The 12,788-nt window shown below is 34.1% G+C and overlaps 1 protein-coding gene across 3 annotated transcripts in view; it reads left to right on the forward strand.

Moving 5' to 3' along the window:
* Nucleotides 1-12,788, forward strand: part of LOC149534928 (phospholipase A I-like protein) — a 176,313-nt gene that overhangs the window by 15,471 nt on the left and 148,054 nt on the right. For all 3 annotated transcript variants that reach the window (XM_089803698.1, XM_089803700.1, XM_089803699.1), the window contains exon 2: nucleotides 10,838-10,985. In XM_089803698.1, the coding sequence (XP_089659824.1) occupies nucleotides 10,838-10,985 (148 nt within the window). The remainder of the gene's footprint in view (nucleotides 1-10,837; nucleotides 10,986-12,788) is intronic.

The following is a 12,788-nucleotide window of genomic DNA, read 5'->3' on the forward strand; positions in this document are numbered from 1 at the left end:
AATTGGAATTTTATTATGGACATATTCTTAAGACTTATATACATTATGATTAACTAAATAATCATCAATCATGACCGACCCAAAAAGGGGACATAACATATTGTCATCAAGATTCAAAATTGAATCAAGTTTGTCAAACTACATTGCAACTTTTGTGTATGCTTTGCTTTTGTGCTTCATGCCACTTGAAGTAATAAGAACTCTAGTGAAATTCTTGTGTGGACAAAGTTTAAATACAATGCTTTTTCTGTATCCTTTGCTTCTATGTTTCATATGACTTCAATTTGTTAAGTAACATGGATCATGTCTGCAAATGTAATCATATTGCCATTGTTATTGATATATTTCAAATGTAGACTTGGATCTCATATAAGTAAAAGAGAAGGAGACATGTCTCTTGAAGATACATGTCTCCAAGGTTTAAACATCATTAGTTAGTATAAAATAATATAACCATATGTATAATATATAATAATGTAATATATATTATATATATATATTATCATCAATAATGAAACTCATGATCATATCAATCTGACTGTAACTACAAACTTAACACTCCCTCTTAGGAAGGATTGATACAGAACATATTATGTTCTTGAGTATATGAAGAGATATCATCTCAGTATAATTTTCCTAGAATGGCATATATAAGGATGTCAACATAAGTGCATCAACACAGACACATATTATATATGGAATTTGCTACGATTCATAATGAGACTAAATTTATCAACACTTTTTCTTTTAGCAAGGAGGGAAATTAAGCAATTACTATAACTTTAATATAAGTTTAAGTACCACCTTAAGTGTGGTCTATACTAGATTTAAGTTATGGTGTCCGACAAAATCTGGCCCGAAGAACCATGATAAGTTGGTTGTCAAGGTGTTCGGCAAAATCCGGCCCGAAGAACCAAGATAACACTTGCTCCAACACATTAAGTGTGAGGAGATAGGTCTATTATTGATAAGATCATCACCTTGCAATAGTGACCTTATGTTTGTTATCATAGCTTCTGGCACACTGGGACAACAACTTAATTTAGTTTGTTATGATAATAGGTCCAATTATTGATAAGATTGTCACCTTTCAATAACTTTCCTCTAAATGTATACATCAGTTAAAGATTGTCATCTTTCATGACATAATTATAACAGCATCATGTAGAGTAACTCGCATGATATGCATCATGAACCAAGTTAGAGGGTGGAACAAAGGGTTTTCACCTCATACTTCTCTCTCATAGAGAAGAGTGCATTAGAAAGGATTTCTCTTATAAATTCTCCTCAGAGAGAAAAATATCAGCCACAAAGGATTGCATCTCAAAATTTCTCCCTCTGAACATCGATCCTAGGAAGTTAGGTCCTCTAGTTACTTCCTCAAAAACTCTCTTCACCCAAGGATGCCTATCAAACTCACTCTGAATATGATATCAATTTTTAGATTTTCTAGTGATAAGTTCCCCATAATATACATAGGAGTAGGCCCATCAAAATCATGTAGTCACACACATGTATTTCTAGACTCCCTCTGAGTATCAATCTTCTAAGCTCCTGCATTTCTTTAGAAGAAGTGTCATGCTCCCTCTTAATGTAGAATAATCTCATAATCTCAACTATCAAAGATGTTTGCTTCAAGACCCTCTTTTTATCCATCTTGATCATCAAGGTCTCTGGAGCTACTATCATTAGATTGAGTCTACACAATATTAGGTAGCATATGTAAAGTACCAACTTCCTTTTCTTGTAAGAACATCTTCAAACATAAAGGAAAAGATCAAGGCAAATAACCTTTATAGTATGTATAGAAATTACAAATAAGAGAGAGATAAATGTCAAAAATAAGAATACTTATCTGCACATGAAGATTCAAAAATTGTCTTTTTAAATTGTTTGAGAATGGAACATCTCCCCTCTAAATAAGGTTCAAGTAGGAATGGAACGTTGACTATTATTCCACCCACAATGTAAAATTTCCACTCATTCTTATATTGTTGAACAATTTTGTTTCAAATATGACAACTCCTTGCTACGTTCCAACTTGCTCTTTTCGTCCATTTTAGCTTAATAGTATAAGCGGACACAAACTCGTCCACAATACGCCAATATCTTGATTGAATATGATTGTGCCACGCGAATGACTCTACAACTCATATGTCAAGTTTCATTTATCATTTATCGTAGATGGTGCAATCCGTCACCACTTTCTTATGATGTACACAAGGGGTAGGCCCATTAAAATCACATAGTTGCATGGATTACAATCCTCTTGATAGTTACAATTTATTGATCACTAAAAATTCCATCACAACATCGTTTACTCCCTTTGAATCAATATGATCGAGATAACGGAAGGTTGATGAAACCATATCCTCTATCTGCTCCCTCTCTTTTAAGATTGCAGCTAATGAAATGTAAAATGTTCAACTCCCTCTTAATCTCAATCTCCCTCTTCCTGTAATAACATTCTTGGAGGAAAAGATCAAGGCACGTAGTTCTTATAGTATGTATTGGAAAAATAAGAGAGACTTAGATTATATTCAATATAAGATATTTCCAACAAAATGTAGATAATTAGAAACTAATGTGATACTTTATTACTTTTAGAATGATCCCTACTATTCCAATATAGTAAATATCTAATTAATTTTATACATGCATATATTACATCTTCTATATGCATAACATAATCTATATTTCCATCATATTATTTTCTTATATGATCAATATCTCTATTTATAGTCCATTAATTTTTATAAGAGATTATTTAGAAAATGTATATACTTTATAATCACCATATATATATATATATATATATATATATATATATATATAATCCTTTTAAAATTATGTATGAACCTTTACATCTCTATATATAAATGAACATAAGTTCATAAAACTGAAATAGCTTTTGAATTATTAATAAAGTGAAGAAAGGTTCTATCTGTATAAATTACCTTTTAGCTATGTGTGGTGTCTAATAATCTTCCACCCTTATCACATGTCCCAAAGGCTGATTGTATGAAGAGATGACTCAGTCTCATCTTCGCGAATGTTTCCTTGTCATTAGTGGAATACACTACTAATTGTTTGTCCCTTATAGAGAATAAATTCATTTGGAGTGGTTGAGATGCCACACAGGTGGGAGACAGTTGTGCTAGGGTTTATAAAATTTGATTGCGTATAGCCTCATAGAACTGGTGATAACCCATCATGTAGACCATTTCCATGGAAGTTATAACACCTCCCGCTACAAGATTTATCATTTCCAGCACACTGAATACTGTGGACCCTGCGTGATACTCATTCATTGGTGCCAAAAGCTAATCACCCATTTAATTTCAGAAGCCACAGTCTCTATTTGAACCATGTTAAATTTTACGATGGCTGCAACTGCTTTCCACAGTACTAGTATGTCTTTACACCTTGTACCTTCAATACTAATGGGTCGAGAACTTGAACGATATATCTTTGAGCAACATTGTATTGTTGCCTTGCTTTATCTCATGGCAGGCCATCCGTAGGGCTTCTAAGTCCACACTTTCATTTCTACATCTGTATGCTATTAACATCAACCTCATCATCTTTCTTATCTAAAAAATCTCAAAGTTTGTAGGAGCTAGACATTTTATCACGACTGAACCTGTGTCTCACATCTGCTATGTATTTCCATAGATATGCAATGAGCACACTTGTGGTTAATACAACCTGTGTTACTGACCACGATAATTTTTATCAACAATTGTTCTGATAGGCCACAATGATATTATCATCACCAAGTCAAGAGTAAGTTGTGATCTCTGATAAGTCTCTGATATTTGTGACTAGCATGTGATTTCCTATAGGACCCCACAATCTTAAAATTAAGAAAAAATCTATACAAATATGCTCATGATGTATCAATGTTGCCTCACACTTGGTTAAATGATTATGTCAAATGGTGATCACTGAGAATCATGATGCCTTAGGGTTGCATATCACAAATGGTGCCACTGTATGCCTTAGAGGTTGATTAGAAGTTCACTGAATGCATAACAAATTCTTGGCTCTGTGAGGAAACGAAATAGAATCTGAAGCAATTCCCCTCATTCTACCTCCATATTGGTCCATTATTGCATTTCCCAAGGACAGATCTTGAAATATCTTAAATATTCTGGTGAGGCTTTAGACAAAATGGGGTTCTCACATAGTTGGACTTTGCATAGAAGCATATGTTATTCAAATCATATGATGCCTTACGCTCCTTGTCGCAGCACTCATATCCAGATGTTGAGTTGTCAAGTCAACACTGACTGTAAAAGATTTGTATCTCCTTAATATTATCTGTAATGCTAGCTTTGGGATGATATTCAACTCAATGTTTTATATGTTTTCGAGACATTGACCATGGTTTTGTGATGAATATATATTTCTTTTTCTGCAAAGCATTTGTAAATACTGATCACTTAGTATTTTGGCACTATCTGCAAATATTATTACAGAATCTTAAATCACAGCTCTAATCCCAACCAACATAATCTATGCGAATGACCTTCTTTCCTTGAGGCTATGGTTGCAAAGATCGCATTAAAATTAAGATTAAAGCAGGGATAGAGATGAAGACCAAATAGTAGATAGACACCATTCAGGATCGCCCTTCAACATCTTTATTAAAATCTACTTCCCAAACTTTGCTCTGATATAGTTTAACAGACCTGTCAATCACTTGGATTTTCTTTATCCTCCTCCTTCTGCCACACACTTCATGCATATATGAAGCCTTCTTTTCCATCATCTAATCTTCCTTCCAAATTATTAGTCTCTAATTTTCTTACATTTGCAACCAGGCTCAGGAACCATGTTAAGTAACATGGATTGTGTCTGCAAATGTAATTATATTGCCATTGTTATTGATATGTTTTAAATGCAGATTTGGATCTCATATAAGTAAGAGAGGAGACATGTCTCTTTAAGATACATGTCTCCAAGGTTTAAACATCATTAGTTAGTATAAAATAATATAATTAACCATATATATATATTATCATCAATAATGAAACTCATGATCATATCAATCTGACTGTAACTACAAACTTAACAAAATTAAGAAAATTTAAAAAGAAAGTCTTTGTGTCTTAATACTTCGCATTATGTTGCAACTTGGATGCATAGTTTAAATTTTAATTTTAGAATTATAAACTTATGAATTTATATTGTTTATTGTAGTGTCTTAATGAGTTCTAATGACATGTGCGAAGATGAGATTGAGAACAGTGTGTAAAGTGCCAATTTTTGTGCCCTTGAATTTTTCGGTAGCATGACTAGTAGTAATGCTCTTTTCCTTCATATATGAGGAAAAGGTGTGTAAGCATGCACATTTCTGGGAGACCAAAAATCCTGAAATACAAGGTTGAGATATATAAGCTATGGGGTGTTGATGAAGCCAACACTACTGCACTTATATTTGCCTCGTCTCACAAGCCATAGGGTCATTAGGGTCAGCAATGCTGTTCTTCTTCTACTTTATAGAGGCAAGCTGCACATATGCCATGTTCTTCTTTAGGGGCACATGCATTAGAGGCTAGGGGATACTCAAGTTGACAAGTTCATATTGCTAGCCCAATAGCTTAATTATTCTATGTGCAATTAAAGGATGATATAAATGATGTCATTGACAAATTCTTCTTTGGCAATGACATTCCATTCCATGTGGCTTAATCTCTTTATTATAAGGAGATGAGGGCAATGGTAGCAAAGGGAGGACCATCATAAGGGGAGACAAAATTGAGGACCAAAATCTTGGATACAAACTCGTCCAAGATAAATCTGTTAATGGAGAAAATGAAGGAATGTTGGGTGCAAAGCATATGCAATGTAGTCATGGTGGGTGGACAAACATTAGGTTCATATTGCTAGCCCAATAGCTTAATGATTCTTAGCAAGGGGAGGACCATCATACGTGCCACTAGGGGAGACAAAATTGAGGATCAAAATCTTGGATAAGAACTTGTTCAAGATAAATGTGTTAATATAGAAAATGAAGGAATGTTGGGTGCAAACTGGATGCAATATAGTCATGTTGAGTGGACAAACATTACACACTGTTCACTCCTCAATATCATGGTTACATGCACAAAGTGCCAATAGTTTCTTGACCAATTTGATTGTCTGAGGCATTATTCACTCACCTATATCATGCTTACATGTACAAAGGGCCGAGATTTTCTTAAGGCATTTGATTGTTCAAGGCATAGAAAAGATGCTATTTTTTTCAGTTTAAGATCTTCTGTGATGTTATTGAGGAGTTTTTGCCACAAGCTGTGGTCCAAGTTATGACAAATGCAATCCATGTGTGTAAAGATGCAAGGAAATTGATTAAGGCAACTCATAGACATATTTGGTAGACTCGTTGTTTTGTGCATGCCATAAAGAATGAACAAGGACATGGGAAAGTTTGATTGGATCAAAGCAATGGTCAATGGCACTTGAGATGTGAAATTGTTCATCTATAACCACCACACTTCACACACCCTTTAGGAGCTTCTGTAAGGAGTTCTTGAAATCGTTCATCTATAACCACCACATTTCATTCTTTTGGAGAGACATTGCAATTAATGGTTACGTCAACATAATATAATTGGTTGTTCGAGTCTAGGACAATGAAGGTGAAGAGGGTGAAAGATGTAGTGAAGAGTCATTGTTTTTGGGGAGATGCAAAATATAATTTTCATCATTCCTCTAGTTTTCAAGTTCATTAGATATGGATGGAGATGTGATGCACCCAACCTCGAGGAGGTGTACAAGTGCATTGATAATATGCTTGAACAAATGAGGGTGTTAGACGACCTCGCATTAGCATTCTACCATGAACACATTCAACTAATTATTTATTGAAGATTGGAGAAGCCGAACACTCCCTTGCACTTAGCTTACATATGCAATGATCCCCAATTGGTACAAGAAAAGGCTTGGTTTAGTTACACCCTTTTAGGATGCTGAGGGAGGTAGAGGCCATCATCATTTGTATTGAATTGATAAAATTTACCACTCCTAGGGGCTATTCTAAGGGGACCAAGATGGATATGACAGCTATGGCATGAGAAGACCCGACTTTTTGGTGGAATTTCCATGGACTGATTTCTTTGATTACTACTCTAGCCATTTGATTGCTATCTCAGGTTTCTAGTCCTTTAGCTTCTAAGAGGAAGTGTTCTATTTATATCTTCTTCCACTCTCTTAAGAGGAAAAAGCTTACCTCTAGGAGGGTAGAGAAGCTAGTGGTTGTACATAGTGCTTTGCATTTTGTTGTCCTCAAGAAACATGTACAAAGAGAGTCCAACAACATGGTCGGATGTAAAGTTAGAGTAGCCAACATGAAGTGATGATGGTGCCATAGCTACATAGGCAAGACTGGTTGGTATTTGTTTGGTGGAGCTTGACCATGTGTCCACTTCCAACAGTTCTAGTGGTGAGGAGTTCAGGGATGATTAGAGACATCACTTGGCTGCATTTTAGTTTTGATTAAGGGTCAAACATGTTTTGAAGGGGCACTCAAAATGGTTTTGTTATTTACTATTTAGACTTCACTCAATTTTGTTATTTTGACACCAATGTACTCATTTTAATCATCATTATGAAATATGAATGTAACTTTTGATTTCAACATCTTCATCGTTCAAACTTCAAAGTTAATGGTTAAGTAATATAGTATAAGACTTAAGTAGTATATTAGTATTTAAGCATTTTAGTTTTTACTATTTTTGACCAAGTTTCATTTGTAAATTCAACATTATAATGTTTTTACATCTTTTTATTACCATTTTTGCAAGTACTATATATAAGTGCCGCCCCCCCCCATTTTTTCAACTCTGTGGAATTATGCTTCCCATTTATCTTGTTTTTTGACTTTCTGGGATTTTTTTCAGAGGATTGAGGAAAGTTTGGGAACGATAACACTTGCCATCATCCCATTTACTTTCTTTGCAAAATCTTAAAATTGAAGTTTGAATGTTTAAAAGAAAAATCTTAAAGTTGTTTCTGGAGCATAAAGAAGACTTCACAAGTTCACACACAATGAAACTAGCAATATACATAGCAGAATCTCAAGCAAAAACAAGGAAACTTGGAATCAAAGTCATGAAAATTTAAGTTATTTGCTCAAACTGTGTAATGGACTTAAGTTTTAGAAGCTGGGTCTGCTAGTGAAAATGACACCTAGTTGCATAAATACGTATTTCTTAACTAAGAGAAATAGAGACATTCATCCTTTTCTAGAGAATGCCATTCACAAAAGTTAAGATTAATAAAATTTCATTACAGTTCTCTATGCGTTTTGATAATGAATGAATTAATGTTGCAGTTTAGGTTTGAGCAATTTAGATTATTGTTCCCAGTCACTCTTGGGATCTGGAATGGGAACAAAGTAAAGGATTCAGCAAAAGATTTATTGCACATTTGAACACTCTTCTTTGGAATGTAGAAAGAACTCATTTTTATTTATTAACATTTGGAATATTAAACGATTCCGAGAATATAATGTTATATGTCTATTTCCTTCTGAGATAATATTCCTTTTGTCACCCAAAGGCTGCCAATGTACTGCATACTTTGATTATGTGATGGGCCTGATGGTTGATTCACATGATTTTCACAAGTTCACACACAATGAAACTAGCAATATACATAGCAGAATCTCAAGCAAAAACAAGGAAACTTGGAATCAAAGTCATGAAAATGTAAGTTATTTGCTCAAACTGTGTAATGGACTTAAGTTTTAGAAGCTGGGTCTGCTAGTGAAAATGACACCTAGTTGCATAAATACGTATTTCTTAACTAAGAGAAATAGAGACATTCATCCTTTTCTAGAGAATGCCATTCACAAAAGTTAAGATTAATAAAATTTCATTACAGTTCTCTATGCGTTTTGATAATGAATGAATTAATGTTGCAGTTTAAGTTTGAGCAATTTAGATTATTGTTCCCAGTCACTCTTGGGATCTGGAATGGGAACAAAGTAAAGGATTCAGCAAAAGATTTATTGCACATTTGAACACCCTTCTTTGGAATGTAGAAAGAACTCATTGTTATTTACTAACATTTGGAATATTAAACGATTCCGAGAATATAATGTTATATGTCTATTTCCTTCTGAGATAATATTCCTTTTGTCACCCAAAGGCTGCCGATGTACTGCATACTTTGATTATGTGATGGGCCTGATGGTTGATTCACATGATTTGGCTCATAAGTTGTGCATCAGTTCTACAAAAGATGTGTATATCAAGGCTACTACATTGACAAGATAATTAAAGGACTTCGGCTTATATTTACAATACATTTCCTTGGATTTTAAAATACAAATCTCTTTCAAAATTCATAATAGCAGGTGCTTTCTACAGAGCTAAATCTCATCACTTTTTCCTCTGGTCTAATCAGTGGCGAGGGTGACAGAAACTTTTGTGCTTTTAAATTTTACAAAATGTGAGTAACTACGCTTGAAATCTACTTGTCCTTATTTATATTTTTATACCAGTCTGGTCCTTGATTAAAATATAATACATAATAAAGTGATCAGTGTAAAAGGCCTTTATTGTGTTTTCTACACACAACTTGTGGTCTTTGAATATGAAAAGCTTATAAATCTTTGTGTATCCATGAATACAATATACACCCATTATTTTCCATTTGTGGTTCCATAAAGCCTATTATCTCTTTGTAGGAGCTTTACTAGGCAACCTTGTATAAAACCAATAAGCATGATTTCTCTCTTAGGTTAATGTCAATGTTATTTGTTTGGTATCTCAAATGCCTTTTTGCTTTGTAATGCTGAAGCAGTCCCGATCACCATAATTGTGCTTATATATCATTATCCTGTCCTGTGGTTGTATCCTTGAAAATTCATGCTGTATTTGCTTGTAATGTCCCCTTTTTAATTCCTTTGGTTTCAAGCACACTTAACATAAACTTGCAGAATTGATTATTTATTGGAATCTCAGATTTTTAACTTATTGATTCAATAATTATTGTCAAAACTAAATTTATTGAATTGCTTTGGATATCAGAAATTGGCCTCGATTTATATCATCTGTTGTTTTCTATAGTATTATCAAGTTTCTTCAAGTCTACAGGAGTTTTAATGCCTTCGGTAAATACTTTCTTAATCTGCCCAAGTCAGGTTTCGTCCACAAATTCAGCACAGAAAATAAAAGGGTTTTTTGTCCTTAAATTACTGTCATGAGGAGTTTCGTCCTCAAGCTAAATGAAGTGCAGTTCCATGCTCAAAAGGAGTAATAATCAGATGATAAAAGATGTATTTATATCCTTCCCCCTTATTGTTTGGTGCCTCTCATATATCTTTTTTCTTTCAATAGTCATGATTCATGATTGTTCATGTGCCCCTTGACCTTTAATAAAATTAGAATTCGATTTTATATTTTGATAATCTAATTTATTATTATTACAGTCCCATTTCAAAAAGGGGACGCTACATTGTTTCATACAACAGTGTCAACAGTTTTATCTGAAGGGGTTTTCTTTAAAGCTAAAATGAATGGCTCTTCTTGCAATAGCAGAAATAAATATATTGTTGTTTATGTTGTCTAGGTTCAATTGAAGATGTATTATTTCTGTTTCAGTTTGTCTTTAAATAAATTGTGTTTAGTCTGTACAGTCCATTGACCAAGTTGGTATTGAGATAGTTTTTGAACCACTTATTGGAAAAATGTAAAACCCAACATACATACAGAATGAGAAGTATTGCCTCTGGAACTGTAACTGCAAGCCAAGGTTATCACATCTTGCTTGAATACATCCTTTATAGAATCAGTTAACTTTAGCTCTTTTATTGAATCAATTACAGGTTCTGCCAGTGGAGCTGATACGGTTACCATATCTTGAGAGGCTACATCTAGACAACAACAAATTATCACTTTTGCCCCCAGAACTTGGAGAGCTTAAATGTCTGAAAGTGCTTAGAGTGGATCATAATATGCTAGTCTCTGTTCCTGGTATGTAGTCTTGCATCATGTACTATTACTAAAGAAATCTTATTTGTTGTAATTATTCTATTGATGAGACTGTAGACTTAATTCACTAGTGTGACCTAAACCAGAGTAGTTTATAATGCATGGAAGCAAAAATCCTCTTGGAAAAAAATTGGCAAAGCACAGATACAAGATGAATATGTAAATTGGGGGAGGATAATTCTCACCCTTCACATCATGAAAATATTCAACACCATCTAGCATGTCTTCCCAAGAGATTGGGTTACTATCTTAACAATATCTCTCTTAAAAAATGGGGTTGTTAATAATTCTTCCAGTTATTAGACTATCGTAATCAATTCTTTGCTTGCAAAGTTGTTTGGCAGTGTGGTTGATCACACAATTAGAAATTGGTTGAGGAAAAGGAAAGGATAGCAATTGGGCAAGCAGACTTTAGACCATGCATTCAATGATTGATCACAAAATTATTTTGTGGTATATCATTGAAAATGTTTGGAATGTGAAAGAGGAACCTTTTTGCTATTTCATTAATATCAAGAAGGCTTTTAACATAGTCCCTAGACATAAGCTATTGTGTAGAATGAAAGATCTTGGTATCCTATTACATTTTAGAGTGGTGGTTGTAATGTTCCCTTTTGAGAAGTAGCTGGTAATGACCCATATTGCTTATTTAATTCTCGTAGGCTAATTTTGGGTAGTAGATAAATTAATTAACTAAATAAACTTGTCTTAATGTTGGGGTTTGCTGGAGACATGTGAACAACTCCTCAAATAGCAATAGTGTGAATAGAAGATTCACCCAACAAAAAGTGAACAACAGACTTGCCTAGGGTTTTGGTAAGCTGATTTTGCCTTGTGAGCTGTCCATGCAACTAGTTTTCTCTACTTGCAATGAGTAATGCCTCTTGGACAGATTGAGATCCTGCTTGCTACAGATGGTAGAATCCTTCTTGTTTATTGTTGATTGTGTTGCTTTATGGCTTGAGGGAATCTGGTATTCTTGTGCTTTCCAAAGAATGGCAGCCAACCTGATAAATTGAAACCCTTTCTAAATTAGTAATAATAGAACTCAAATAGCAAAATGCAATTAAGAAGGAAAACCTACTGCAGTTTTTGTCCCAGTTAGCACACTCAGAAATTTCTTCCCAAAATCTCATTAATTTCTCTTTATAATTTCGCCCAGACAGCTGAACCATGAATATACCTATTTGATTTGATCTCGGCGATCAAAAAGAAAATCCAAGTTGACTCTAATGAAATATCATAATTATTAATTTAATATTAGATTAATTTGGCCCCCAAAAGTGAGTCTAGGTTGGCCAAAATTTAAAAAAATATTATATTTATATTTATATTTGTTAGTGCTTAAAAGCATTTTTTGAGATTGCTTAGCTGACCTAGCTAGGGCAAGGACATGACAATCCCTGTCTTCATTTTGATTGTCCTCAAGCAGTAATAAGTCCAAAATGACGGACCAGTTCATGCCAAAGATGCTCATTGATCCTGAGTGTTGCCTTCGTGATTTCATGAATAAACTATCCTCTTTAGCAGTAGTACTTACCAACCCTAGCTTCCTTTTGGTTCTTGCTACCCTAATTACCACATCATCATATGCATAAAAGCTTCAGTATCATGGACCAATACTCCTCTCATGTCTTTGATTTGAAGCTCACTTGAGAGTTTACAATTGTTGATCATGATACTCTATGCTGTGCCATTCTGAAAGTGGTGTAAAACTGACTGTATGAGTGCAGATAGGTGATTTCCTCACTCACAGTTAACTCTAATATTAACCTTTGACATCCT

This window comes from Cupressus sempervirens, chromosome 10 (assembly GCF_028749045.1).
Source record: "Cupressus sempervirens isolate cs-2001-9-10 chromosome 10, ASM2874904v1, whole genome shotgun sequence".
In the NCBI taxonomy this organism is placed as follows: domain Eukaryota; kingdom Viridiplantae; phylum Streptophyta; class Pinopsida; order Cupressales; family Cupressaceae; genus Cupressus; species Cupressus sempervirens.